We start from the raw sequence: 25,374 nt of genomic DNA on the forward strand, positions 1-25,374 counted from the left end.
ACTAAATTAATTGAATCCATTGTAGCAAAGCAACTGATGGACAGTAATATTCTTCTTCCAGACTCTCAATCAGGATTTAGAAGGTTATTTAGTGCTGAGACCGTAGTGACCTCTTCACTGCCTTATTTTAAGAAAGGAAATTAGCAGGGGTAAGAGAGTTTTGATAATGCAATTTGACATGTCTGCTGCTTTCGACTTAGTAGATCATGGCATTTTGTTATTAACTGGATTTCTATGGAATAGGTGATGTTGTTATTCTTCATTGGTTAAAGGGTTTCCTCAAATCTCAATCATACCAAGTAAAGAAAGCGGACACTTTTTCTTCACATTGGATTTCATAATTGTGGAGTTCCACATGGATCTCCGCTTTTTCCTTTCCTTCTTAATGTTCTGATGTCTCAGCTGTTCTTTTTGAGAAAAAAGGATACACTGATGATACCACATTGACGATTCCATTTTATAATTCTCTTTCAGAGGTGAATAGTAAGATCGAGTATATTTTCAAAATTTTAATTGAATGGACTTCATCGCGTTCTGACTGAAGTTGAACAATGAAAAAACAAAATTTATGGTGCTGGGAACTCAATATAAGCCTTTTGAAGAAACTGCTCTTATTACAACTAGTCCTACATTTCAATTTGAAAGATAAATTAAACTTTTAGGGGTAATTTTTGGACAAATATCTATCCTTTGAACCCCAAGTGAATCAAATGATAAAAGAATGGCTTTTACACTATGAAAAGATTAAGGAGATTGAGATCCAAATTGAATTTTGATGCTTTTAGATCTTTGGCACAGTCATTGGTGTTACCACAGATAGATTATTGTAATGCAGTTTTATTGGGGCTTTTTTGGAAGGTCTTTGGAAAAAGCTACAGACATTGCAAAATACTGCAGTGAGATTGATTTGCAGCTCTTCTAAGTATGATTGAGCTGCTCCACTTCTGAGAAAATTGTACTGGTTGCCTGTAAAGGCGTAAATTGTATTTAAATTGAGTACAATTACTTTCTCAGTTTTGAATGGTTTAGCTCCTGCGTATCAGATCTCATAACTCTTTCACAATGTCATAGTGGTCTATCTGATAATTTACTCTTTTATTGCAATATCCTAATCCTAAAGGTATTATATATAGATCTGTTTTTGATGGGCTATTTTATTTTGTCAGTCTGTAAAGTGGTAGAATTCATTAGCATTGAATATTAGGAAAACAGATCAGTCAAAAAGGTTTGAGAAGGCTCTGAAATCATATCTTTATCAACTATTAGTAATGGTATAAATTTGTAGCTTGCAGGGAATGCCTTGTTTTTTTCAATCTTATTGTAAACGGCAAGGAGCTCTAAGTGTCTTATGTAAATGTTTCAAGCTATGGTTTCTACTTAGTTACAGTGTTACAAGATTTGTTTCACAGCCACCCAGGGTGTGTATTTTTTTTTCTGTTCTGTCCTTCCTTCAGCTCATTTAGCCCAGTCATTGCAGTGAGAATCCTCAGCTGGGATTGGGGATCACACACCCTGAAATCCTGGGCTTGGATTGTTTACATAGGATTGGTTTGTCCTCTTTTTGTTTTGGGTTCAGCCACAAGATGTCACCATAACCTGATGATCGAGATTTCCTCCCCTCGGGGATTGTGAATGCTGTCTCTGCACTATGCCCAGGCTAGGAGCTGAACCCAGATCCTCTGCATGGCAATACACAGTGCTCAACACTGAGCCGCTAAGCTGGTCATACCTTCTTTTGTATTCAAATATGTTTGTTTTGAATTTTTTAACCTTTTAAACATAACATACAACCTGATAAAAAAGGAAAACAATAAGCACTGTGGCAGTAAGAATTCCATTTATGTCTCTACAAGAATCTCTGCTGCCTAAGGGGCCCTTTTACAAAGCTGTGCCAAAATGTGGGCTGAGGTAGTGTGGGCGCTTGTAATGGACTGGCACTGGACTATTTTCCAGCGCTTATGGAAAAAAAAAAGGGGGGGGGGGTTGGGGCCGGTAAATGGACATGCAGCAAAATGAAAACCAGTGCGCATCTATTTATGGCCTGAACCCCTAACGCCACCCATTGACCTTAGCGGTAAGGGCTCATGCGTTACCTGTGCGGTAACTGTCCAGTGCGTGCCAACTGCCAATTACCACCAGGAACGCCCCTGCGGTAGAAAATTATTTTCTGCCGCATGTTTTCAGCACATGTCAAACTTGAAATTACTGCCAGGCGCACTCGCTATCTGGGAGGTAATACCAAATTTACGTAAGCTACACACATGTAGGCCCTTACATGCCTTTGTAAAAGGGCCCCTAAGTATGTAAAGCAGGGTTGTCCAACCTCTGTCCTTGAGGGCCGCAATCCAGTCGGGTTTTTAGGATTTCCCTGAGATCTATTTGCATGCTCTGCCTCCATTGTATGCAAATAGATCTCTTGCATATTCATTGGGGAAATCCTGAAAACTCGACGTGGCGATGGCCGAGGTTGGACACCCCTGATCTAAAGTGTCCCACATATGTTGACATATGTTGACAAATATTACTTGGATTAATATTTTCTGCTTCATCTTTATATTTTCAACATAAACAATATTCCACCATTGATTCCCAAGTGCATCTTTCCAATTAACAGTTTGGCCAATACTTCTCTTGATATGGTTTGTGAGATGGATCCCATTTAGTAGGATTACTGAAAACTAGCATCCAAAATAATTAAGGGACCCTTGTATTAAAATGCTTTAGGAAATGGGCTTAGTACTTTTTTAATGTGGGACTTTCTCACACCCTAAGCCCATTTCTAACGTGGTAGTATTTAAGGCAGTTTAACTTACTTTCAACCATTTTTATTGGTGATAACAGCAGCCTCACAAATATAATGACAAAATTTTAGTGTTGTGCCATCTTACATTAATCTTGTAAACCATCACCATTTTATAAATGACAAACCATTAACCTAACTCCCCACCCCCCCCCCCCCAATAAGAAAATCTTAGTTATTAGTCATCCTCCTCCAATTCTCAATTCTGCATGTTAGAGAGCTTGGACTCTGATAGCTCCCTAAAACCGGAGTATGCCTTCCCTTCCCTTAAAACTGCCCTAGCATCCTCCCCCATCTTAACCCCCCACCCCCCCTAAAATGTACTAAAGACTTGAATTAACCAATTGGAACAGTTCCTCCAATGTGAGAAGGAAAATCGCCTAGCTGATTTAAGATATGGTTTTTGGCCTTTGACGCCAACAACTGAATATGAGGCCCCCAAACAGAATAAAACAACCTCTATTGCTTAAAGGTAAGGCACACCTCTAAGAGCTCCTTTAAAAGTAAATCATGTAGCCTATTGTGCCAGTGAGAAGGAACATCCCTCTGGGTCTAATATTGTGTAATATATACTTTTTCCCCAATATGCAAGCTTTTTGTTGTCCAAATTCGATTGCCTTTACATCTTAGTCCCAAGGTGGAAACCTAACCCAGAAGGATAGCCCCAGGAGTATCCCTGTGCAACCCCAGAAGGCACAATTAAGGCAGTGTTCAATGATTTTTTTTTTCAGGTCATGTTCGTGCATGTTATCAGAAAAAAGTTAACGTGGCAGCACTTACCTTCTCCTTTTTAGGAGGCACTAGGTGCTCCTATATTAACTCTGCATTATCTGTGTGCGCTAATGTAAACATGCTAGCTGAATAACGCTTCCCTGCCTATGACATGCCCTTCTCGAAAAAATAACAAAATAAATAAATAGCGTGCAATTAGTGCAAGCTGACAAGCGAATTACTGCAAAATGTTTTTAACGCATTTTATGGTAAGCCTTTTTCCCCTCTGTAAAGCTTAATTTGATTTAGTGGAAGGGCAACTAAATGTCCATCACTGAAGGCACAATTTCCTCTTTACATGTATCCTAACAGGCATTTAACACAGGCGCTAAACTTCTATTCATGATCGTAATAATAAATTAGATATTATTTCTGCTTGGTTACACAATCATAAATTGTGATGAACAGTAGCAGCCCTACCATTAGGTCAGCTGAGGCGAGGGCCTCAGATGGCACTCTCATGAGGCGGCATCACCCCCCGCCTTTCCCTCCCCAGCCTCCTTCCCCGAAATTACCTTTTTCTTTATTTTTCTTGTTTTTCAAAAGAAGGTGGCGACAACAATTCCCATAGGCTGCCTTGCTGCTGGTCTGGCTCCTGAAGCAATTACCTGTTTCCTTGGAAACGGGCCGCCTGCAGTAGAGAGAAGGGGTTGAGAGGAGGGTGGCGGTGGAATAGAAAAGTTAATGTTGGGGAGAGAAGAGGGGCGGGGGAGGTTGGTGGCAGTTCATTGTCTTGGGCCACCCCTGCTGATAAAGCATGAGTTACAGTTTTTTTTCTAGGAAGCAGGATTTTGAGTTTATCTGTCCGCTGCTTATTGATGGGTCTCCAATTCAGTTGTCTCTACTTTAAAACTTTTGGGTGTGACTTTTGATCATAGGTTATCCTTTCATCCTCATGTTTCAGCAGTGGTACAATGTTGTTATTTTTTAATTGAAGCTTTTTTGCTCTGTGCGGTCATGCTTTGATATGTCAGCTCTTCGTATCTTGCTTCAGCCCTTTGTGCTAGGGACTTTGGATTATTGTAATGCCCTCCTTTCTGGTGCCCATCTGGTTGAGATTAAAAGGTTACAATTGGTTCAGAATATAGCAGTCAAACTGCTTTTGGGGGCCAATCTTTGGGACCATGTTACTCCACTTCTAAAAGCCAAGCACTGGCTCCCAGTTGTGATGAGGATAAAGTTTAAAATTCTGTGTCTTGTTTATAACATCCGGGTGACAGGGATCTGCCCTTCTTTTTGTCTCACCGCTTTCATTCTTACATTCTGGGACGGACTCTCCGTTCTTCTCGACAGAGCTTGTTGTTGGTTTCTGCGTTGAAGCAGTTTCATTTTACTATCGCTCGTAATTCTTTTTTTGAGATAGTTGGGTCCATATTGTGGAATGCTTTGCTACAATATTTGAGGCTTGAGACTTCATAATGCTAAATTTAAGGTAGGTCTTAAGACCTTTGTTTTTGAACAGTCTTTTTGTTGAATTCCCCTTGAGCAGGGCCGGTCAAACCCGGTAAGCAGGGTAAGCACTGCAGGAGGTTGCTTGCCTTCAAGGGCGTCACTTTGCAAGCAATCAAGCTCTGTATCTAATCTCTGCTGCTCATCTGAGTCTGGCTCCAAAGCTGTCAGCTCTCTGTCCTGTCCCCTCCCCCCTCCCAAGCAGAGAAATATCCTCCTTGTGTTTGTCAGATGATGTCACTGCTCCAACTGAATCTGGCTCTGAAATAACTTGTGGGAGCTCAGCTAACCTCTGTCCTCTGCCCAGAGAGGGCTCAGACAGAGACAGCACAGCAGAGCCTGGACCCTTGTTTTGTCAGAGACTGCTGTTTAGTGCTGCACCTGACCCACCCTTTTCCACCCCCACCCCCAACACAGCAACTCACAGGACAGGAGGGCTAGATGCCTGCTTTCAATTCCTAACCATCACCTATCTCTCATTCCCACTTCAGTAACTCCTGTTAGTCTGTCCAACTCAAATAGTAGAATATGTTAGTTTATGCTGATTAAGTCTGTCCTAGCTAGATCCTAAGCTGTGCTCGATAGGAAGGCTATTGTGCTGCATGCAGAGTCTAACTTCTTAGGATTTCAGGTTAATTTTGAAGAATTTGAAGAGGGGCTATCTCTGTTCTATATGTGTGACTGCAAGGCCAAGTGTCTGTTTGTTAGATTCTGAAATTTTGATAACACATTGTTTTTCAGAGTTGGCAAGACTGTCTGTTCTCCTAATTCCTGGTCTGTGTGCTAAGTTATTTTTCTTCTATACTGGTGTAATATTTTCAATGATGCCATGGCTGGTAAAAGGGGTGTGTCTACTGTGGGGGCGGAGCCATAGTGATCCCGCCTCTAGATGGGTAGGAGCGCCAACTAATAGACTGCAGGAGGGCGCTAGAAACCCTAGGGCCGGCCCTGCCCTTGAGGTGTAGGTGGGCTGTTGTGTACCTGGCTCTGCAGTAGGCACAATTTTGCAGGACTTTATCTTTTTCTTTCCTATTGTTTTTTTGGTGTTCCTTTTCTCCTGTTATATTTTATTGTACACCGCATAGATCCTTATTATACAGTATATCACATTTAATAACCTTGGGCAACCTAAAACCACCAATTATTCATCATAGTGCTGATATGCTGCTGGCTTACCAGATCCTGTGAACTAGGAATATTTGTAGGTCAATATTCAAATGCCACAGTTGGTGTGGTATTTTTAAAATGCCAGCTGCAGCGTTTATATATTCCATGGATTTAGCACTGTAATCAGGATAGCGAGCAGTGCTGAATATACATGGACAGTGGTGACTGCCACTTACTTCAAGGATAGCAGCGATATGTTCAGCTTTTGATAATTTCAGCTATATCAGTGATTCCTTAACCTGGTCCTGGAGGCCCCCCAGCCACTCAAATTTTCAGGATATCTACAATAAATATTCATGAGATATATTTGCATACACTACGTCCACTGTATGCAGATGTCTCTCATGCATATTCATTTTGTGGATATTCTGAAAACGTGACTGGCTGGGGTGCCTCAAGCAGAGGCGTAGCCAGACCTCACAGTGGGAGGGGGCCAGAGCCCACGGTGGGGGGCACATTCTGGTCTCCCCCTCCCCCCCACTGCCCGCAAGCTGCAGCAAATACCTTGGCTGGCATGGGTTCCCAACCCCTGCCAGCTGAAGCCTTGTCCAGCGCCAGTCTCCAGCCCTGCTCTCTCTTCCCCTTCACATCCTGCACGTTCCTTTTAGTGAAACTGAGCATGCTCAATTTCATTAAAAGGAGTGTGCATGACGTGAGGGGGAAGAAGAAGCAGGGCAGGCAACTTGGCGGTGCCGGAGACTGGCGCTGGACAATGCTTCAGCTGGTGAGGGTTGGGCAACCCCGCCAGCAAAACCAGGGGCCCTGAGGAAATTTGGAGGGGCCCCGGGGCCTCATGGTCCCACATAGCTATGTCACTGTCCTCCAGGACAAAGTTTGAGAACCACTGAACTATACAGTTTTAAATTAGAGCAACCTTTGTGCTGGCCTATATTTAGAGGCTAAATAGAAACAGTTTTTCCACATCACTATCCCCCAGATTCTATATAGCTTGCCTAGAGATCCGTGCCGAAATCCAAGCAGATTCTAAAACAACACATATAACTTAACAAGCTAATGAGCGCTGATTGGCACTAATTAGAATTTACACACACAACTCGCTAAGCACATTCTGTAATGAAGTGCGCTGAACTTCTAACGCATGCAGGCAAAATGGGCGTGGTTATGGGCGTGGAAATGGACGTTCTGAAATTTACACATGTATTTATAGAATATGGCCTCTGCGCCTAAATCTAGGAGCTGGGATTTGTGCTACGTTTTTGTTGGTGTAAATGGAAGTGCGTAGTTTTAGGTGCTGAGATATCAACTTAAGAGTATTCTGTATACTGCGCCTAAATATAGGCGCCACTTATAGAATACACTTGGTCGGCACTGATTTCCATGCCGATATTTTTTAGGTGCCATATTTAGAATCTCCTCCTATATTCCTAATTCTGTAACAGGGCACCTAAATTTAAAGGCATATACTACTAGCACCTATGCAGGTGATGTCCACTTCCCTGGACACTCAGTGCTGCTATATAATGTAGGTGCACTAATTCCATTGGGCCCGATTATTCAGTGCTATTTAACTGGCCAGGAATGGCTCCTGGCTGGTTAAATAGTGCTTGGCTAGTTAAGTGCTGATAGCACTAAACCGGCTAAGTTGAGCGGTTAAGATAGGCCTACTATTTAAGTGGTCTATCTTTAACCACTATTAACTTAACCAGCTAGCGCTGAATTTTCACTTAGCCGGTTAAGATGCCACGGCCAAAACTGAAGCAGGATATTCAGTGCTGATTGCCAGATACAGCCCGGTGTTAAATATCCAGGGTCAGCACCGGCGGTAGGCAGCACGGTTAGCTGCTGCTGCTGGCTAAATATCAGGAGGTTAATGTGTAAATGCAAGGCAGGCATTCGCTGGGGAGGAGCATGAGCAGGGCATAGGCGAGGCTGGCCTTTACATGCATAATGTGCAGAATGCTATAAGTTAAGTGCTATGGTGCTAACATTTCTTCCTTCCGTAGACCTGGTGTAAGTGGGTGTGCCTAAATGTAAGCAAATTGATGCAAACTTATGCTAATATTCTATAAGAAGTTGTATGAGTGTAGCTGTTCCTATGGAAGAGGCTCACTACCCGCATTTGTGGGGCACCTACATTGTGTTGTCCGGTTATGGAATTGCCTCTTATCTGGATACATTTAGGCACTCTCCACATAGTACCACTGAAATTTGGCAGCTAAGTGCTTTGAATGTTGACATGTTCAGTTTTCTTTCTTTCTCTTTTAACAGTTTATCAAAAGTTACAAAAACAACATACTATAGTCCAACAGAGTTCTCTAATTTGCCAGAACACCAATTTATCTGTATATAGCACTAGTGAATATTCAGATTAGGAAATGCTGGACCATAGAAGGGGAGGGGACAAGGGATAGGGAGATGCTGGACCATAGGGGTAAAGAGGAGAGAAAGGGGACAGGGTAATGTTGAACCATAAAGGGAAAGGCAGAGAGAGGGAACAGGGACATGCTGGACCATAGGGTTAGAGGGGAGAGAGAGAAAACAGTGAGATGCTGGGCTTCAAGCGTGGGGCGAGAGAAATGGAGGACAGGGAGATGCTGGGCTATGTGTGTAGGGAGGGAGAGGAAGAGGGGATCTGAGATTCTGGGTATTTAGAACTATGTGAGAGAGGCATGGGAGTTGTCAAGGAGATGAGTGAATGGAGCGCAAGAGGCTAGAAATGTAGTAATGAGTAAGTGAAGGGAATAGGAGACCAGGGAATGAGTGAGACAGGAGAAATGAGAGAACTATGGGATGAAAAACTGGGACTAGCATACTGGAAAATTATACTGTAATATAATATGTTCTGGAATGCACTGCCTGAAAGGCTGTACTTAGACTATCTCTACTTCAGGAAGCAGGTGAAAGCTTGGCTCTTCAACCAGGCCTTTACTGGAAGAAGTAACTAACTCATTAGTCTCACTCACACACACAAGGAGTACTCAGGCGACATATACTACAGCAGAACATGTTTATCCACTCCTACCCTAGCTGAGATAATATTTAACCTCATGTGCAACTTTCTTTAAATCAATCACCTTACTTTCTAACTCTTCCTTCTTTCTTACCCTTCTATATGTTACATCTTTGCTTTACACTTTGCTATCAATTATAATGTTCTATTACGTATTGTGTTGACATTGTAATAGTTTTGAATAGTTTTACTGCTGCAATTGTCTATTGCTCATGTTTGATCTATTCTTACTGTACACCACCTTGAGTGAATTCCTTCAAAAAGGCGGTAAATAAATCCTAATAAATAAATAATGAATAAAATAATGCCCAGACAACAAAAGTAGAAAAAAGTGTTTTATTTTGAATTTAAGTAGAATGTTAGCTTTGAGAAATATGCATTGGGGATGTCCTTGTATTTTGTTCAGTACAAGAGGAAATTTGTTTCTGTTTTTATTTTTCCAGTTTTGTGGACCACGGTACATGCTGAGTTTGACTTCTTGGGATTCCCAGTTCAATTTTTGTCTTCATATTTGTTTCTAATTTGTGATCCCTTATTCTGTATTTGGTTGAGGGTTTGTCTGTTTTAGTTGTGACTGAGGTGCAATATTTTGTTTGCATGTAGTAGGTGTATTGGTATTTTAGGGCCCAGTGTCATATGGTAGGGTTCATGTTGTTTGAACAATTTGAATTAGTGCTACTGTTGTATTGTAGATTTGCTACATATATGTTAGGATTTTTTTTCAGGTTTTGTATTTAACAATGTTGCTATTACTCAAATGGCATGAGTATCAGAATATTAATTGATTGATTGATTTTTACTTCCATGGAGAAAAATGCAAGTTATAATCTGCACCTGTTGGTGGAGGAGATAGGGTTTTTGTGGATGCAGAGCATGTTTACATTTAACTCATAATAACTGCTATACTGTGTCAGACCAAATGTCCATGAGGATAATGCAAGCAGTATGTAACGTATACAAGCATCATCATAAGTCCAGGTGTCTTCCACCCCCCTCCCCCCCCACACACACACTTGTAGAATTAATTTTTCTTTTCCCCTATAGGAAAGAGACTGAGAGCGGCAACAGTACATCTGACCCAAAGTCATCAGTAAGTGCTCTTGAGAATTCCAATTTACCCTCTAAAGAGATGACGCCAAGTCTATCAAGTCTATTAACGTCTCAACCAGATGGCAGCCCTAATGTCACACGCAAAGGTGAGTTTCACACTGACCTGTGATAAGCAGAGCAATATCATGGCTTATATCTTAGGTACTAGGCCCACCCTCTTAAAATCCTGCATTTGTCTGTCTGATAAGAGATCATATACAAATCTAGGTCTTCTGAAGAGACGTCTAAGCTATCTGCTCCTCTACCTTCTCCTGCTTGCCTGCTGGGTCTCCAGGTTAAAGTGGTGGACCACCCAGCCAATCAGCCTCAAAGGGGATAGAGATTGTCCTGTTCTCCCTATCTCCAGAAAGAACTACCTCTGATTAGTTCTGCAACAGTGCTGAGGAGATGGAGGAACAAATTAGGTATGGATGGGGCAAGCAACACTAATTTCAACACATCATACCCACAATGTTCTCTCTTCTACTTCTGCATGTGGCACTAGTGTGCCATTGTTATTCAGGCTTATTTAAGCAAAAGAAATCCAGTGTAATGTCTTCAAACATATAAATAAGGTCAAGGATGTAATATATTGTGAAAAAAGAGACCTTTGTAGTGTCTCATTTCATGCCGGGAGCACTGCCTGTCAACTCACTAGCTTCGCAGAAGTTAAAAAAGTATTCTCATGTGTATTAGTCCAGGAAAATGCCTATAAAATATTGTCTTAATGGTTTTATATGCCAGTGATTAAAAAGAATGTTTCTGGGAGTATCAGATCTTTGCTGGCGGTGTGGGACGGAGGTAGCGTCATTTTATATATATGGTAGTCGTGCAAAATTAAGGGATTGTTGGGCAGGAGTCATTAAGATTTTATTTGGTTGGCTGGAAATGGGTTTTGAATCTACTCCTAAATTTTATTTGCTTGGACTGGGGAAACAGAAGAGGACTGTGATGGCAACGTTGTTTAAAGCACGCAGGATTGACAGCTGTAAAATGTGAAATAGCAACAAGATGGAAGAGTGACTTTGGGCCGTTGCTATCAGAATGGAAACAATGGATGAAACTTTTATTGGAAATGGAAAAACTTAGACAAGAGGAAAGGTCTCTTTGCTAAGACAAGAGATGATTGGGCCAAAACCCAAGAACTGTTGGATTGAGAGGAGAGACTTAACAAGAGATACGGGGCAATTCTTTTAATAGGAGAGATGTGCACTGAAGAAATCACAGTGCATGTCACAATTTATTTATTTATTTCAACATTGGTATCCCATCTTTTCCTTTTTTTTTTTGTAAATATTTTTATTATTCCATGGGTGCAGTTACAGACATCATGAACAGTAACAGTACAAAACAGAACATGTCCTCACAACTTTTACCATCAGTCTACTGACCTCCATGTTTTATTCTTTAACTTTATCACTCCCCTCCCCCCACCCCCTCTCCCTCCCTCCTCCCCCTCCCTGCTTCTTCTTGCTTAGACAGCACACAATCTAAGTAATCAGGTTCTTATTCGGGCACCATGAGTAAGGTGCAAGTTCTCCTCCATAACTCACGATACTGGCGAGCACCCAGGGAAATCACAGATTTGTATCTCATAGACACCCAATTAGCCATGTCCATCATACTATTCTTCCAGGCTGCCAGTACCGGAGGCTCTCTATGCACCCACTGCTTCAACACACATCTTTTAAGCAGGATCATGGCTAGCAATACAAATTTACACTGTGAGGCTCTGAGCCCCTGCTCCTTAAGAGCCTGTCCACAACCCATTAACGTAATTGAATAGTGCCACTCCACTGATCTCTGTAAGATCTCTTCCATGAAGTCTATCGCCCCAGACCATAGTTCTTGCAGGGTTGGGCATTCCATAAACGAGTGCAGAAAAGTGCCTACCGCTCCCCCACATTTGTCACACTTGTCACTGTCCCACATCCCTAGGGATTTCCCCCTTGCTTTAGTGATATGCACCCTGTAAAGAACTCTGTACTGCGTATCTTGCAAGGATGCATTCGGAGTAATTCTCCGCAGGCCCTGAAAGATTGCACTCAGTCTCTCCACCGATACCTCTTCTACAACATCCTTACTCCATGCTGCTGCTAGCGATGTCAAATGAGGTGCCCGCAACTGTTCCCTGATCATTTGACACCATCTCGTCAGCCTGTTATGAGGCGGGGTCACTTGTAAAAAAGTATAATCAAGTTTTGTGAATCTCACTGTCGCCCCGCTCCGGCGCTCCACACTCAATATATAATCTCTTGCCTGTAGGTATGCGAAGAACTGAGAGCCAGGGATCTGCAACTCACTGCTCACCATAGCAAACGTGGGAAAGGCATCCTCCCCCTCCCTCCGGAACTGGCCTATGAATCTACAGCCTTTTTCCCTCCATTTACCAAAGACTGACACCCCCACCCCTGCTGGGAATGCCATATTTCCCACCAACGGCAAAAACGGGCTAGCCCCTGCGGTAATTCCCGCTTGTCCTCTCCACCATCTCCAAGCCATTTGAAGAGCTGCTACATAGGGGTTGTCCACTTTCTTTCTTGCCCCCGACACTGCCCAGGACTCTAGAACCGTAAAGGGATCATTCGGCTTGCACCAGCTCTCCCAGAAACCCGAAGGAGCAAAGAATCCCTGCTCCGTGATCAGTTCGTGGATCCACCTCATTAACGCAGCAACATTATAAATTCGCAAATCTGGGAGTCGAAGTCCTCCCTGCCCATTATTCCTAATCAACTTTGCAAATGCTATCCTCGGGCATTTGGCGTGCCAAATAAAGGTACTCACTACACTTTTATACAAACGCTCCTCCGAGGCTTTCACCCACAGAGGGAGCATCTGTAGCGGATAGAGTAGCTTAGGCAACAATACCATCTTGACCAGCGCTATCCTCCCTAGAAAGTTCACTGGCAGATCCTTCCACCTCTGACATATGAGTTTTACTTCCGCTATTCGGTCTAGCACATTTTTTTTATATACCCACGCCGGATTTGCACTGATATAGATCCCCAAGTATTTAATACCCTCTGTAGCCCAGCGTAGTGGAAAAGAGAGTGAGGTCTTACTCACACAGGGGTCACTCACCGGCAATGCTTCGGACTTGTCAAAGTTTATGCTGAGACCCGAAAATACCCCAAATGCCTGAATAATTGCCATGGCCAACGGTAGTGTACGAGTTGCCTCATCCAGCAAAAGCAGCATATCATCTGCAAATAGATTGATTATGTATTCCTCTCCACCCACCTTCAATCCCTTCATCGTGGCCTCCTGTCGCAACTTTACAGCCAGGGGTTCTAAAGTAAGAAGAAATAGTAGCGGTGAGAGGGGGCAGCCCTGCCTAGTCCCCCCTCCCAGAATAAAAGTATCTGTCAGGGAATCATTGACAAGGAGCTGCGCCGTCGGGTTACAGTATAACGCTCGTACCCAACCCAGAAAGTCTCCGTGAATACCAAAGCGTTCCAGAATCCAAAACAAATAAGACCAGACCACCTTGTCAAAAGCCTTTTCTGCGTCAAGGCTTGCCACTATAGCATCTTCCGCTCTGCCACTTCCCTCCAATAGTATTCGGCTCACTTTCACAATATTGGCTGATGCAAACCTCCCCTTAACAAAGCCCACCTGATCCGGGTGGACCAGGTCAGGAACCACCTTTCCCCAGTCTATCTGCCAATACCGCTGCCAGAATCTTTATGTCCTGATTTAGCAGCGATATAGGCCTATAAGAACCCACTAATTCTTCATCTTTCCCTGATTTAGGGATCAACACAATATGTGCATGGTTTAATACCGCCCCCATCTCACCCTTTTCCTTGGTCTCTTCACACATAGCTACAAAAGGTGCCACCATTATTACATCTTGCAGGATTTTATAATACTCCGCTCCTAGCCCGTCCGGGCCCGGTGCCTTGGCCAGCTTAAGATGCTTGACCACTTGTTGCACTTCCTTTCCTTGGATGGGCGCGTTCAACCCCCTCTGCTGTTCCTCTGAAATCCGGGGCAGACCTATCCCTTCAAAGAATTCCAGACATTTTTCCTCTGAGAACTCTCCTGCCTGATATAACTGTGAGTAATACTGAACAAATTCTTTTTTAATGTCAGACAACTGGGTTTTAACCTCCCTTCCCTGTTTCGTATTTTAGTTATAAACCTTTTTGCCGTTTTTTGCTTCACTAGGGACGCTAGCAATTTGCCCGTCTTATTGCCCCATTGATGTAATTTGTATTTATATAACTTGATATTATAGAGTGCACTTTCCTCCAATACATCCTGCACCTCCTTTCTACATTCCGTATATGCCTTCCTATTGATCTCAGAAGGGTGCCCAACGAACACTCGTCGGGCATCTCTCAATTTTATAGTAAGGGCCCTTATTTTTTCCCCTCGCTTTTTATTCAGGGAGGTCGTGTACGAAATAATCTTCCCTCGCAATACTGCCTTTGAGGCCTCCCAGAACACTCGTGGGGTCACATCTTGCGCATCATTTTCTATCATGTAATCTATCCAACTCTTTCTCAAATAAGTATGGAAATCCCTGCTTTGGTATAGTGCCGGGTTCATGCGCCACCGGTCGGTCCCTTCACGCTCTCCCTCATGCCACACCATCCACACCGGCGAGTGGTCAGACACCTCTGGCTCTCCGATTCCCGACTGTTGCACCCTCAAGGCCATCGTGTAAGGCACTAACAGGTAATCTAAGCGAGAGTGCGTCCCATGTGGATGCGAGAAAAAAGTAAAATCCACCTCATTAAGATGCTGATGGCGCCATATATCCACTAAGTCTAACTCTTTCATCAAGAAATTGACCCCTTTGTCTTCCTGGCCTTTGCCCACCCTTCTTGGGGGCTTGCAATCTATGGAAGGGTCGCTGGTGACATTAAAGTCCCCCCCTATTATTAGTTGGTATTGGTCAAATGTTACCAGTTTAGCAGTCAGCAACGTAAAAAAGCTGTGAGAGTATACATTGGGTGCATATACACTACACAACCCCACCCTTCTGCCCTGCATTTCTCCTGCTATTATGACAAATCTCCCTTCAGGGTCTTGGTACATTCTGTGCAGGTCAAAGCCAATAGATTTCTTAAGTAGTATGGCTACCCCTCTCTGCCTCCCATTGTAGGATGCAAAGAATACATCTCCTACCCAGTCCCTTTTTAACTTTAAATGTTCCAGCTTGCTTAAGTGGGTCTCTTGCAGCAGAGCTATATCAGCCTTCTGCCTCCTTAGTGCCTGCAATATTTTTGTACGCTTTATTGGGGAGTGCACTCCATCAACATTCATTGTCACAATCTTTAAGCTAGCCATACAGATTCAGCTCAATGTCTCCACTTGCGCATAACTCATTTACTGAGTCCGAGGGCCTCCCAGCTAAGCCCCCGGACCACTCATTCACTCCTGCATCTCCTCTTCTACAGTGCCCATGTATTATATCTCCAAGCTGCCAACCCTTGTCGACTGTTCCCGTGCTGTCCCATTGATTGTTCACAGAACCCTGCGCTTCACTCTCTCCCTGTTCCCTCTGTTCCCGCTTCTTAGACCTTCCCTCCCCCCTCCCCTCCCTTCCCACCCTTCCCCGTTTCTTATCCCATTTTACCTGTTTCCTAATAAAGCCCATTCTTTCCTCTCCACTCTCTTTCAGGTCACAACACACTCACCCCTCTTATACACCACCAACTCTCCCGGCCTCCCCTGCCCCACTTCTTTCCCTCCCCCCCCCAACTCCCAAACATATTTAAAGTTTCAACATGCAGCAACGAACACATGGCAATCTATAACAAAACCTGCCATTAACTCTTAATACCAGGAGGTGTCCAACAGTGAGCTCTTTCAGGTATGCAGTTCTGGTAGCTGACATAATTCTATCCAAGAGCTCGGAGTGGCGGCTACCCCGACCATCAGGGGCTCCGCTTTCACTGACTGCCACTTCCACTGGGGTAGTTCTGCTCCCTTTTGATGGTCAGCGGGGCCTACCTCCCACTCCCGTCGCTCTCAGACCTCCAGCCACCTCCTTGCCCTCCTGCAACAAATCTCAATCTCTTGTCATCAGTCTCATTATACTACGCCATTTCACATTCATGGCGTGTTGCAGCTCCTGCTTCACTTCAAGTTGGTCACAAACGTTTCAAGCGCTGCCGATTCAGTAAAGAACAAGGTCTTATTCTCATGCAGCACTCTGACTTTCGCTGGGTATAGTAAGGAAAAGCGGACTCCCTTCTCATACAGTCTTTTGCATTGCCGGCCCATGATTCTCCGTTGCTCAGAGACTATCGCTGAATAATCCTGGAAAAGCATTATTTTTACGCCATTATACTCTAGTCCTGGCTTGCGTCGGTGTGCCTGCAAGATAGCCTCCTTATCTGCATAGTTCAGCAGCTTTGCCAGTACTTGTCGGGGCCTGTTCTCACCCGGTCGCTCTGCCCCCACTCTATGCACTCGCTCCACGTGCATCGTGTTCCCGCTCACATCCAGGCCCAATTGTGCAGGGAGCCATTTTCCTACAAAGTCCCGGAGCTCTAATGCTTTTACTGTTTCAGGGAGGCCCACAATCCTGAGATTGTTTCTCCTGCTGCGATTCTCTAAGTCATCCGCCTTCTGTTCTAATTGCTCGCATTTGCGCTCCAGCGCCGCTATCCTGCCACTCACTCCCGCAGCTGTATCTTCACACTGGGAGACCCGATCCTCAACATGCTGCAAACGGGCACCCTGGCGTTCTAGCGTCTCCCGTATCTGGTCTACTGACGCTTGCAGCTTCGAGAGTTTCTCCTCCAACACCACCGATATCTGTTGTGCCAGGTCTCTTACCAGTTCAGGCGGTAACGGGCTTGTCATCGGAGCTTCAGAAACCGCCGCCATTTTCTTTTGCTCAGCGCCAACACTTTTTTTCCCTCGCGGGGCCTTGGCGGGCATACCCTGCCAACTCTCGAGTTTCAAACAGTCTCAAGCCTTCCGGCGCTCTCCTCTCACTAGCGCGTTCTTGTCTATTCCTTCTGGGAGTCGATACGGGGGAAAAATCCCGGATTTTATCGCTGTTTTTCCTGCGAGCAGGTCGGAGCCGATGTTTCAGGCGTCCACTCAGCTACCCGCCATCACGTGACCTCATCCCATCTTTTCCAATTGGTTCAAGGTGGCTTACATTATAAGTTTGTTTTATACAAACTAACGTGTTGCTTATGCTGTCACAAGTGCAGAAGGAATGTGATCAGTATGAAGCTAGGATTACCAATTCTCTAGTGTTTCCTGACATTTGTTCCTCTAGGTGCAGATTAATGTCTCCTATCAGTAGTGCATTGGAGTGGGTCATGCAGCTACTTGAAATGAAGTCAGTGAAGGCTGTGTGAGCTGATTTGGGCTAAGCCTTCCCAGCCCAACCGTGACCTTCCCCTGGCTGCTGCCCCCCCAAATACAGGGCTGCCTGGTGCAGCAGCGCTGCAGCCAGGCAGCTCTTGGACGGTCCCTCCGCTCCTTCCCGCCCTGAGCTGCCCGATAGACAGCCCTCCTCTCCGTTCCTCCCCTCCCCCCCCCGCGCGCGTGTTTAACCCTTTTACTTTCAGGCGCAGCGATGGCAGTGAAGAGGACAACACAGCGGGCTCGTCTGCAGCTTCTCCCTTCCCTCACACAGTGTCCCACCTTCTGCGATGATGCATTTCCTGTTTTCGCGAGGGCGGGACACTATGTGAGGGAAGGGAGAAGCTGTGTTGTCCTGTCATCGCTGAGCCTGAAAGTAAAAGGGTTAAACGCGCAGGGGGGGAGGGGGGAAAGAACAGAGAGGAGGGCTGTCAGGGAGCTGAGGACATGGATGGGAGGGTAGGGGGAGAGAAGAGATGGCTGGAATTGGAGAGGAGGGCAGGGGGAGAAGAGAGAGCTGGCCAGGAGAGGAGGGGAGGGCAGGGGGAGAGGAGATTGTTGGGCAGGGAGAGAGGAGAATTGCTGGACAATGGATGGAGGGAAGGGCAGGGGAGAGAGGAGAATTGTTGGACATGGATGGATGGAGGGGGCAGGGGGAGAGCAAATTTGCTGGATATGGATGGATGGAAGAGAGGGCAGGGGAGAATGGAGAGTTGCTGGACATGGATGGATGAATGGGGGCAGGGGAGAGAGGAAATTTGCTGGATATGGGTGGATGGAGGAGAGGGCAGGGGAGAATGGAGAGTTGCTGGACATGGATGGATGGAGGGGTGGGAAGTCAGGAAGGAGATGCACATGGATGGAGGGGAGGGAAGAGGGTAGAAATGCTGTACATGGATTGAGGGGAGGGAAGAGAGGAGAAATGCTGGACATGGATGGAGTCTGTGTACTTTTTAAAAAAATACTATAAATAAAAATAAAAATAAAAAAACATTAAAACAACAAAAAAAAAAAACATAGATAATACACCTAAATTTCTGTGTGGTTTATAGAATATGCCAAGCGCCCGTCCGCACAACTAAATTTAGTCGTGGGTAGTTGTGTCAAGTAAAACTTGGTGTAAATGCCGATGCCTAAATTAGGTGCAGACCAGGTGTATTCTATAAAAATGCGCTTAGATTTTAGAAATGTCCACGACCTGCCCATGGCCTTTTCAACTATTCGACTTACAATTTACACGCATCATATTACTGAATACGCTTAGATAGTTGTGCGTGTAAATTCTAATTAATGCCAACTAATGTTAGTAATTGCTTGTTGAGTGGCAATTATTGGCGCTGATTGGCTTGTTAACTAATTAAGTTTGCACACATCTGGAATACGACCGGATTTGCGTGTGCAACTTTGGACTATATAGAATCCGGGGGATAATGGATTACACAAAAAAGTAAGGACTATTTATTGAGCTGGTGGACAGAATGTAACTTGAAAAGGATTCTATAAATCATAGGCAATAGTGGTCCTTCTGAAGCAAGGGAGTGGCATGATCCCTCTACTTACCACTTAGATAAGCTTAACTGCTGTGTTCTGTAATACGTGGAAAACTAGCACACACTAATGCCAGTGAGTGATTTTCAGCTGCATTACCCTGATAATGCCACTGAAAATCAACTCTGTTATTACTATTGCGTATGCCAGGGCAGTTTGAGGCCAGTTCTGGAAGTTATGTGGGTACCACTGATATTTAGCACTGGAACTCTGATAATCATCTGGCTCAGTTATGATATGCAGTGCCGGAATTCGGGTATCGACTGGCGCTGAATATCTGGGTACAAATTTAAACACTGCAGTCAGTCAGCGTTCAGCATGGTGTTTTAAATATCGTTGGGGGTGAGGGTAGAATTGAGAAGCCCCCTCATCGTTTAGACCATTTTTTAGGAAACCTCTAACCCATCAGTCAGTCAAGATACTGGAATGAGGGTGAATCGTAACTTAGTAGGGTATGAGACTGGGAAGAGACTTGGCCCAGAAATCACTTTTTCACACTCTTTTTTTTTTTTTTTTTTTTTTCTTCTGTTTGCAGTGAAGAAGCAGGCTCCTTCTCGTCCTTCCATGCCGCCTCCAGTTCAACCCTGTACTCAGCCTCCTGCTACCTCAGTGAATATAGAGACACAGGAAGGCCAGGCTGAAGGCAAAGGACCACGGAAGGCAGGAGGCAGCATGAAGTCTCCTTCTGTTCCACCCCCACTCCCACCTCAGCCAATGAAACGTCAGAGCAGGACTTCACTAATATCAAAGAACGAGAAACCTACCACTGTGACATCTTCCACATCCAAAGAGTCAGCCACGTCCTCAACAGATGGCAGCTGCACAACCAGCCTGCCCAGTGAACCCTCTGACTATACCCCAGAAGTTGAGCCCCCCATGCCTCGTCCTAGGAGCCGGATCATATCTTCTGAGAACTGAAGTCATATATGGCTTCTGTCCCCCAACACAAAGACAGAGCTGTTTTAACAAATCCCGGAGGAAAAAAAAAAGACATGGCTTTCAACGCATTTCCTTATATCTCCAGGGAAATTTCCTCAGCTGGAGAACTAGGCTATGAATTTTCTGCAAAATGTGCAGTTATCTGCTGAGAACTCCATTGTAGTTTCACTGTAAGGGTAGGTCAGGGGATCAGGCTTGGCACTAGTATCTGTTATAGCAATTGCATCCATGCTATTAAAATATCCAGGTTAAACTTATGGGGAAAAAATGTAGATACTTCTCCATCCTCTAATCAGATGGAGGAGATCTTTAGGAAGTTCAGGGGGCTATTAAACAACCAAGACCTCCAGATCTTCTCCTGGCAGGGGGATAACACAATCTTTCAAGCCCTTAGGATAGTGGAAGAACCTCTAGCATGCCCCAGTAGAACAAAACAAAAAGTCCCACACAATCAATCCAAATGGGGTTATTCCAAAACTGAAAGTGTTACTGGGGTACTTGATGCAGATTAATTATTTGGCATATGGTACAGTACATGTAAGTCTGGTGCAATCCATACAGAAAACCAAAAGTCAGTACAGCCCTGACCACAAGGTAATCACTGGAATCTGTACTAGAGCCTGACCGAGTTTTGGTTTTGACACCAAAACCATCCCAAAATCTTGGATTGGGTTTTAGCTAAAACCGAATCCCCCGTCCCTGTCCCCCATGATCACTCTGTGCCCCATGCACCCTTCCACCATCCACCAATCGAAGGCCCGCCCTTTAAACCTCCTGCTGCTCTAGTGGGATTTCCCAGCAGCCATTTTGGCTGTGGAACCGGTGGGGGCAAGAGTGACTAGGGATCGCCCTTGAAGACCCACTAGACTATCAGGAGGTTTAAAGGTAGACCCGGGGCGGGCCTTTTAGTGGCGGGTGGTGAGAGGGAAATGGGGGGGGGGGGGGCACCAAGAGGATTGTGGGGGACTGGTTGGCAGCAAGAGTGATTGCAAGATGGTTGGAATTGCCAAGAGTGATTGCGGGGGGTTTGGATTCAGTCACCGAACACTCCCTCGCAAACATAGTCTTTAGAGAAAGATCCCCCTTCCCTTATATTAGTACTTGTTCAGCTTGAGGCAGACTCCTTCAGTAGGAGAGCTTAAACATTTCTCCTTAACATGCTGCAAATGAGTTTCCACTGATTTCCCTTAACAGTAAGGAGGCAGTTCTTTAACTGGGCATTACAATTTAAATGCCCAAGTGAGTCTATTCTATAAGGACACTTAGGCACTTGAGATCTTACAGAATACTAGCATAACTTAGAATCAACAAGCCTACATATAGACACACCCACGTATTGCAGGTCTGTACACGTGCCTAAATGCAGCACTGTAGCACGTAGCTTGCAGTATTCTGTAAATTATGCATACCAGTGGGAGTCCTGCCTATGCTCTTCCTATGCTCCTCCCCAGCGAATGCCCCCTTGCAGTTAATTGTTTAAAGTAATTGTGTGTGCACTGTATAGAACACCACCCAGTGCTCTGCTAGCACTTGTGCATGGGGGCCAGTATTCCAGAAATTTAAGTGAGCATATGTCCCTGAATTCTATAAAGGACACCCAAATTTGGGTGCGATCCAGAGATGCGTGCGCAACTTAATTGGTTAACAAGCCCTTAGCACTCAATAATGTTGGCGTAGGCATCTGCCTGCTCACTATTCTATAACAATGGGTGCCCAACTTTCATGATGCGTAACCCAAAAGGGGGTAGCCTGGGCAGGTCAGGGGAGTTCTGAATATTTGGGTGCAGTATTATAGGACATGGGGGATGTATGTTCAACTTGTATGCCAGGAATTATACCAGGTTTCAGTTGGCATAAGTCTTTGGCATAGACATCCTTGCTAAGTGCTATTCTGTAAGGCAGGGGTTCACAACCCAGTCCTCAGGACACACTTACCTCCATTGTATGCAAATATATCTCATACATATTCATTATGGGTATCCTGAAAACCTGACTGGCTAGCAAGCTTATTTTTGAAAGAGGACGACGCCCATCTTTCGACACAAATCAGAAGATGGGCGTCCTTCTCCCAGGGTCGCTCAAATTGGCATAATCGAAAGCCGATTTTGGGTGTCCCCAACTTCTTTCCGTCGCGGGAATGACCAAAGTTCCCGGGGGCGGAGCGAAGGCAGGACTTGGGCGTGCCTAACACATGGGCGTTTTCGGGGCGTCCCTGATGAGCACTTGGATGACTTTAATTGGTCCTTTTTTTTGTTACGACCAAACCACGAAAAGATGCCCAAACTGACCAGATGACCACCGGAGGGAATCGAGGATGACCTCCCCTTACTCCCCCAGTGGTTACTAACCCCCTCCCACCCTAAAAAAATAGTTTAAAAATATTTTGTGCCAGCTTCTATGCCAGCCTCAGATATCATACTCCGGTACATCGCAGCAGTATGCAGGTCCCTGGAGCAGTTTTAGTGGGTGCAGTGCACTTCAGGCAGGCAGACCCAGGCCCACCCCCCCACACCTGTTAAACTTGTGGTGGTAAATGTGAGCCCTCCAAAACCCACCACAAACCCCATGTAGGTGCCCCCCTTCACCTGTAAGGGCTATGGTAGTGGTGTACAGTTGTGGGTAGTGGGTTTTGGGGGGGCTCAGCACACAAGGTAAGGGAGCTACGTACCTGGGAGCTTTTTCTGAAGTCCACTGCAGTGCCCCCTAGGGTGCACAGTTGGTGTCCTGGCATATCAGGGGGACCAGTGCACTATGAATGCTGGCTCCTCCCATGACAAAATGGCTTGCATTTTGTCGTTTCTGAGATGGGCGTCTTTAGTTTCCATTATTGCCGAAAATCAGAAACGACCAAGTCTAAGGACGACCATCTCTAGGGATGATGTAAATGTCAAGATTTGGGCGTCCCCGACCATATTATCAAAACGAAAGATGGACGCCCATCTTGTTTCGATAATACGGGTTTCCCCGCCCCTTCACTGGGACGTCCTGCAAGGACGTCCTGAGGAAAACTTGGGGCCCCTTTCGATTATGTCCCTCCACGTGTGTCCCCACAGGTTTTTTTTCAGTAGTAGCTCAAAGTGAGTTACAGTCAGGTAGTTCCCATCCTTAGAAAGCTTTAAATCTGACGCTATATCTCAGGCACTGAAGGATTAAGGAGCAGCAGTGGGATTTGAACCTGGCACCCCTGGATGTTAACCCCAGTGCTCTTACCACTAGACTACACCTCTGCAGGTAATTCTTCTCTGTTCTCCAATGTAACTTCTTTCCTCCTGTTCCTTGCAGCTGCCTGGGAAGGGAGGGGCTGGAACAGGAAACAGAGGGCTGTTCTCAGCTAAATAAGGTTTGGGGTACTGGACACTAAAGTTGAGACACAAGCCTTGTGGTTTCATGCCGCAGTATGGGCACAAAGGATCAGTGCTTGAAATCTCATTTAGCAGAACAGCCCTTTCTAATCCAGCCTCTCCCTTTCCGGTAATTGCACTCTAGTCCACACTGGTGTTTTTTGCCTGCCTTCTCTTCCCTACCCCACGCCTAGCTGGTGCTTTTCTCACTCTCTCCTGTCCTTCCCTCACAGGTGCTCTTCCTATGCCATTGCAGCAGTAAAAGTGCTATCTTCTTGTCCCTTCCTCAAGTGGAAGGACAGGATGTGTTGTCAGTATGCTATGTGGCTGGTTACAGGGGCTAGGGATACTACAAGGGTACATGAGGACTCCCAAATACAGGGTCTTGGATGCTTATCCCAATTTCTTTTCTACCACCTCTATATCTAGAAACAGAAAAATGAAGGTAGATGCGTGCGTCTGGTAGCGCTATACAAATGCTAATAATAATAATATCTATCATAGCTTATTTAGTCATCTCATCCTTGTCATCTACTGACCCTTCCTCTCCCTTAGAGATCCTGTGTACTTGTCTCAAGCTTTTGAATTCAAATTCTCTATCACATCCACAAGGAGGCCATTCCACAAATTCACCACTCTTTCTGTGAATAAGTATTTCCTCAGGTTACTTCTGAGTCTGTCCCCTTTCACCTATGCCCTCTTATTCCCGAGTTTCCTTTCAATTGAAGAGACCTGCCTCCTGTGCATTTATGCCACATAGGCATTTAAGCATCTCTCATATCTCCCCTCTCCTGCCTTTCCTCCAAAGCATACATATTGAGAGCTTTGCTGCCAAATTTTGGACTATTCTTCAAGCTTTGCTAGGTCCCTCATCTTAGCCACACCATCAGGGATGTCTACCCTATTACAGATTTCAGTATCATCCGCAAAGAGGCAAAAATTACCAGACAGCTGTTCAGCACATTCCTACATACTTTATACAGTCTGACCTTCAAAAATGTCTCCTGGGAAAAGCACTTGAAAATATGTAGAAAATTAATATGCCTCAGATACCTCTTGCCAGATTATAAAGTGCCTGAGATCATTACTCTGTGTATAGTCTGTATATAGCAGCGAAATCTTTTGTTGATTTTCATGGGGAGGGGAGGGGAGAGAAAGTTCTCCCTAAACAATAATTCTAGTGACTCTGTTCCTCAGTCTTTTCAGCTCATTCTCTCATATCAACTTCATTCCAAATCCAAGAGAACCGTGTTTCTTTTGTCGTTTTACAGCTGTTTTCTAAATACCCCGTGATATTCAGACAAGCTTGTGTTCAAATGTGTTTACTACTTATGTCATATTTTATAAAAGACTATTTTTGTTTTAAATCTGGTTTGATCAGATAAAGAATTTTAAACATCACTTTCTTTACTCTTTTGAACTTTCTGAATGTTGAAGAGTCAGGGGCAGAGATAAGGCTGGAGTCCAGGAAGAGGTGTTTCCCTCATTCACGGTATGACTAAATGGATCACGTTTCAGGTTTATTTGATTAACTGCATATCAGATCCATTACAGATAAGTTATCGATATGAAGCTATACCTGCTATTTCTGCCTTCAGATTTAAATGCATAAGCTATGTGGACAACAACTGAATATCACTGATTCCTGTATAAATTCTGGCCTGAATGTTAGCAGAGGTGTCACTTTGAAGACATCAGATACAGCTTTCAAATGGTGGTTGTAGCTAACAAACTCTACTAAAAGAGTCAAATACAACAAGCAAAACTTAGGAGAGCTGAATAAAAGAAAAGAATCCTAAGGTTATGGGTCACATATACAGGAAGTGATTAGCAAGTCCCATGTTGCTAAGCAACTCAGTGAGAACGAAGCTGCAAGATGGTTAACCCTTTGCTGTCTGAATGGAAATAATCTGCTATTATTCTTCTAACAATTGAAGACTAAAGGCCAATAACACTGAAAG

General features: G+C 44.6%; 1 protein-coding gene across 4 annotated transcripts in view; it reads left to right on the forward strand.

The window, feature by feature from the left end:
- The window catches only part of SH3BP1 (SH3 domain binding protein 1), a 131,008-nt gene extending 110,893 nt beyond the window's left edge, over positions 1-20,115 (forward strand). For all 4 annotated transcript variants that reach the window (XM_030207897.1, XM_030207907.1, XM_030207916.1 and 1 more), the window contains 2 exons: positions 10,203-10,354; positions 19,669-20,115. In XM_030207897.1, coding sequence (XP_030063757.1) covers positions 10,203-10,354; positions 19,669-20,051 — 535 coding nt within the window. In that variant the 3' untranslated portion in view covers positions 20,052-20,115. The remainder of the gene's footprint in view (positions 1-10,202; positions 10,355-19,668) is intronic.
- Positions 20,116-25,374: the final 5,259 nt, after the last annotated feature.

This window comes from Microcaecilia unicolor, chromosome 1, assembly GCF_901765095.1.
Source record: "Microcaecilia unicolor chromosome 1, aMicUni1.1, whole genome shotgun sequence".
NCBI classification, from domain to species: Eukaryota; Metazoa; Chordata; class Amphibia; order Gymnophiona; family Siphonopidae; genus Microcaecilia; species Microcaecilia unicolor.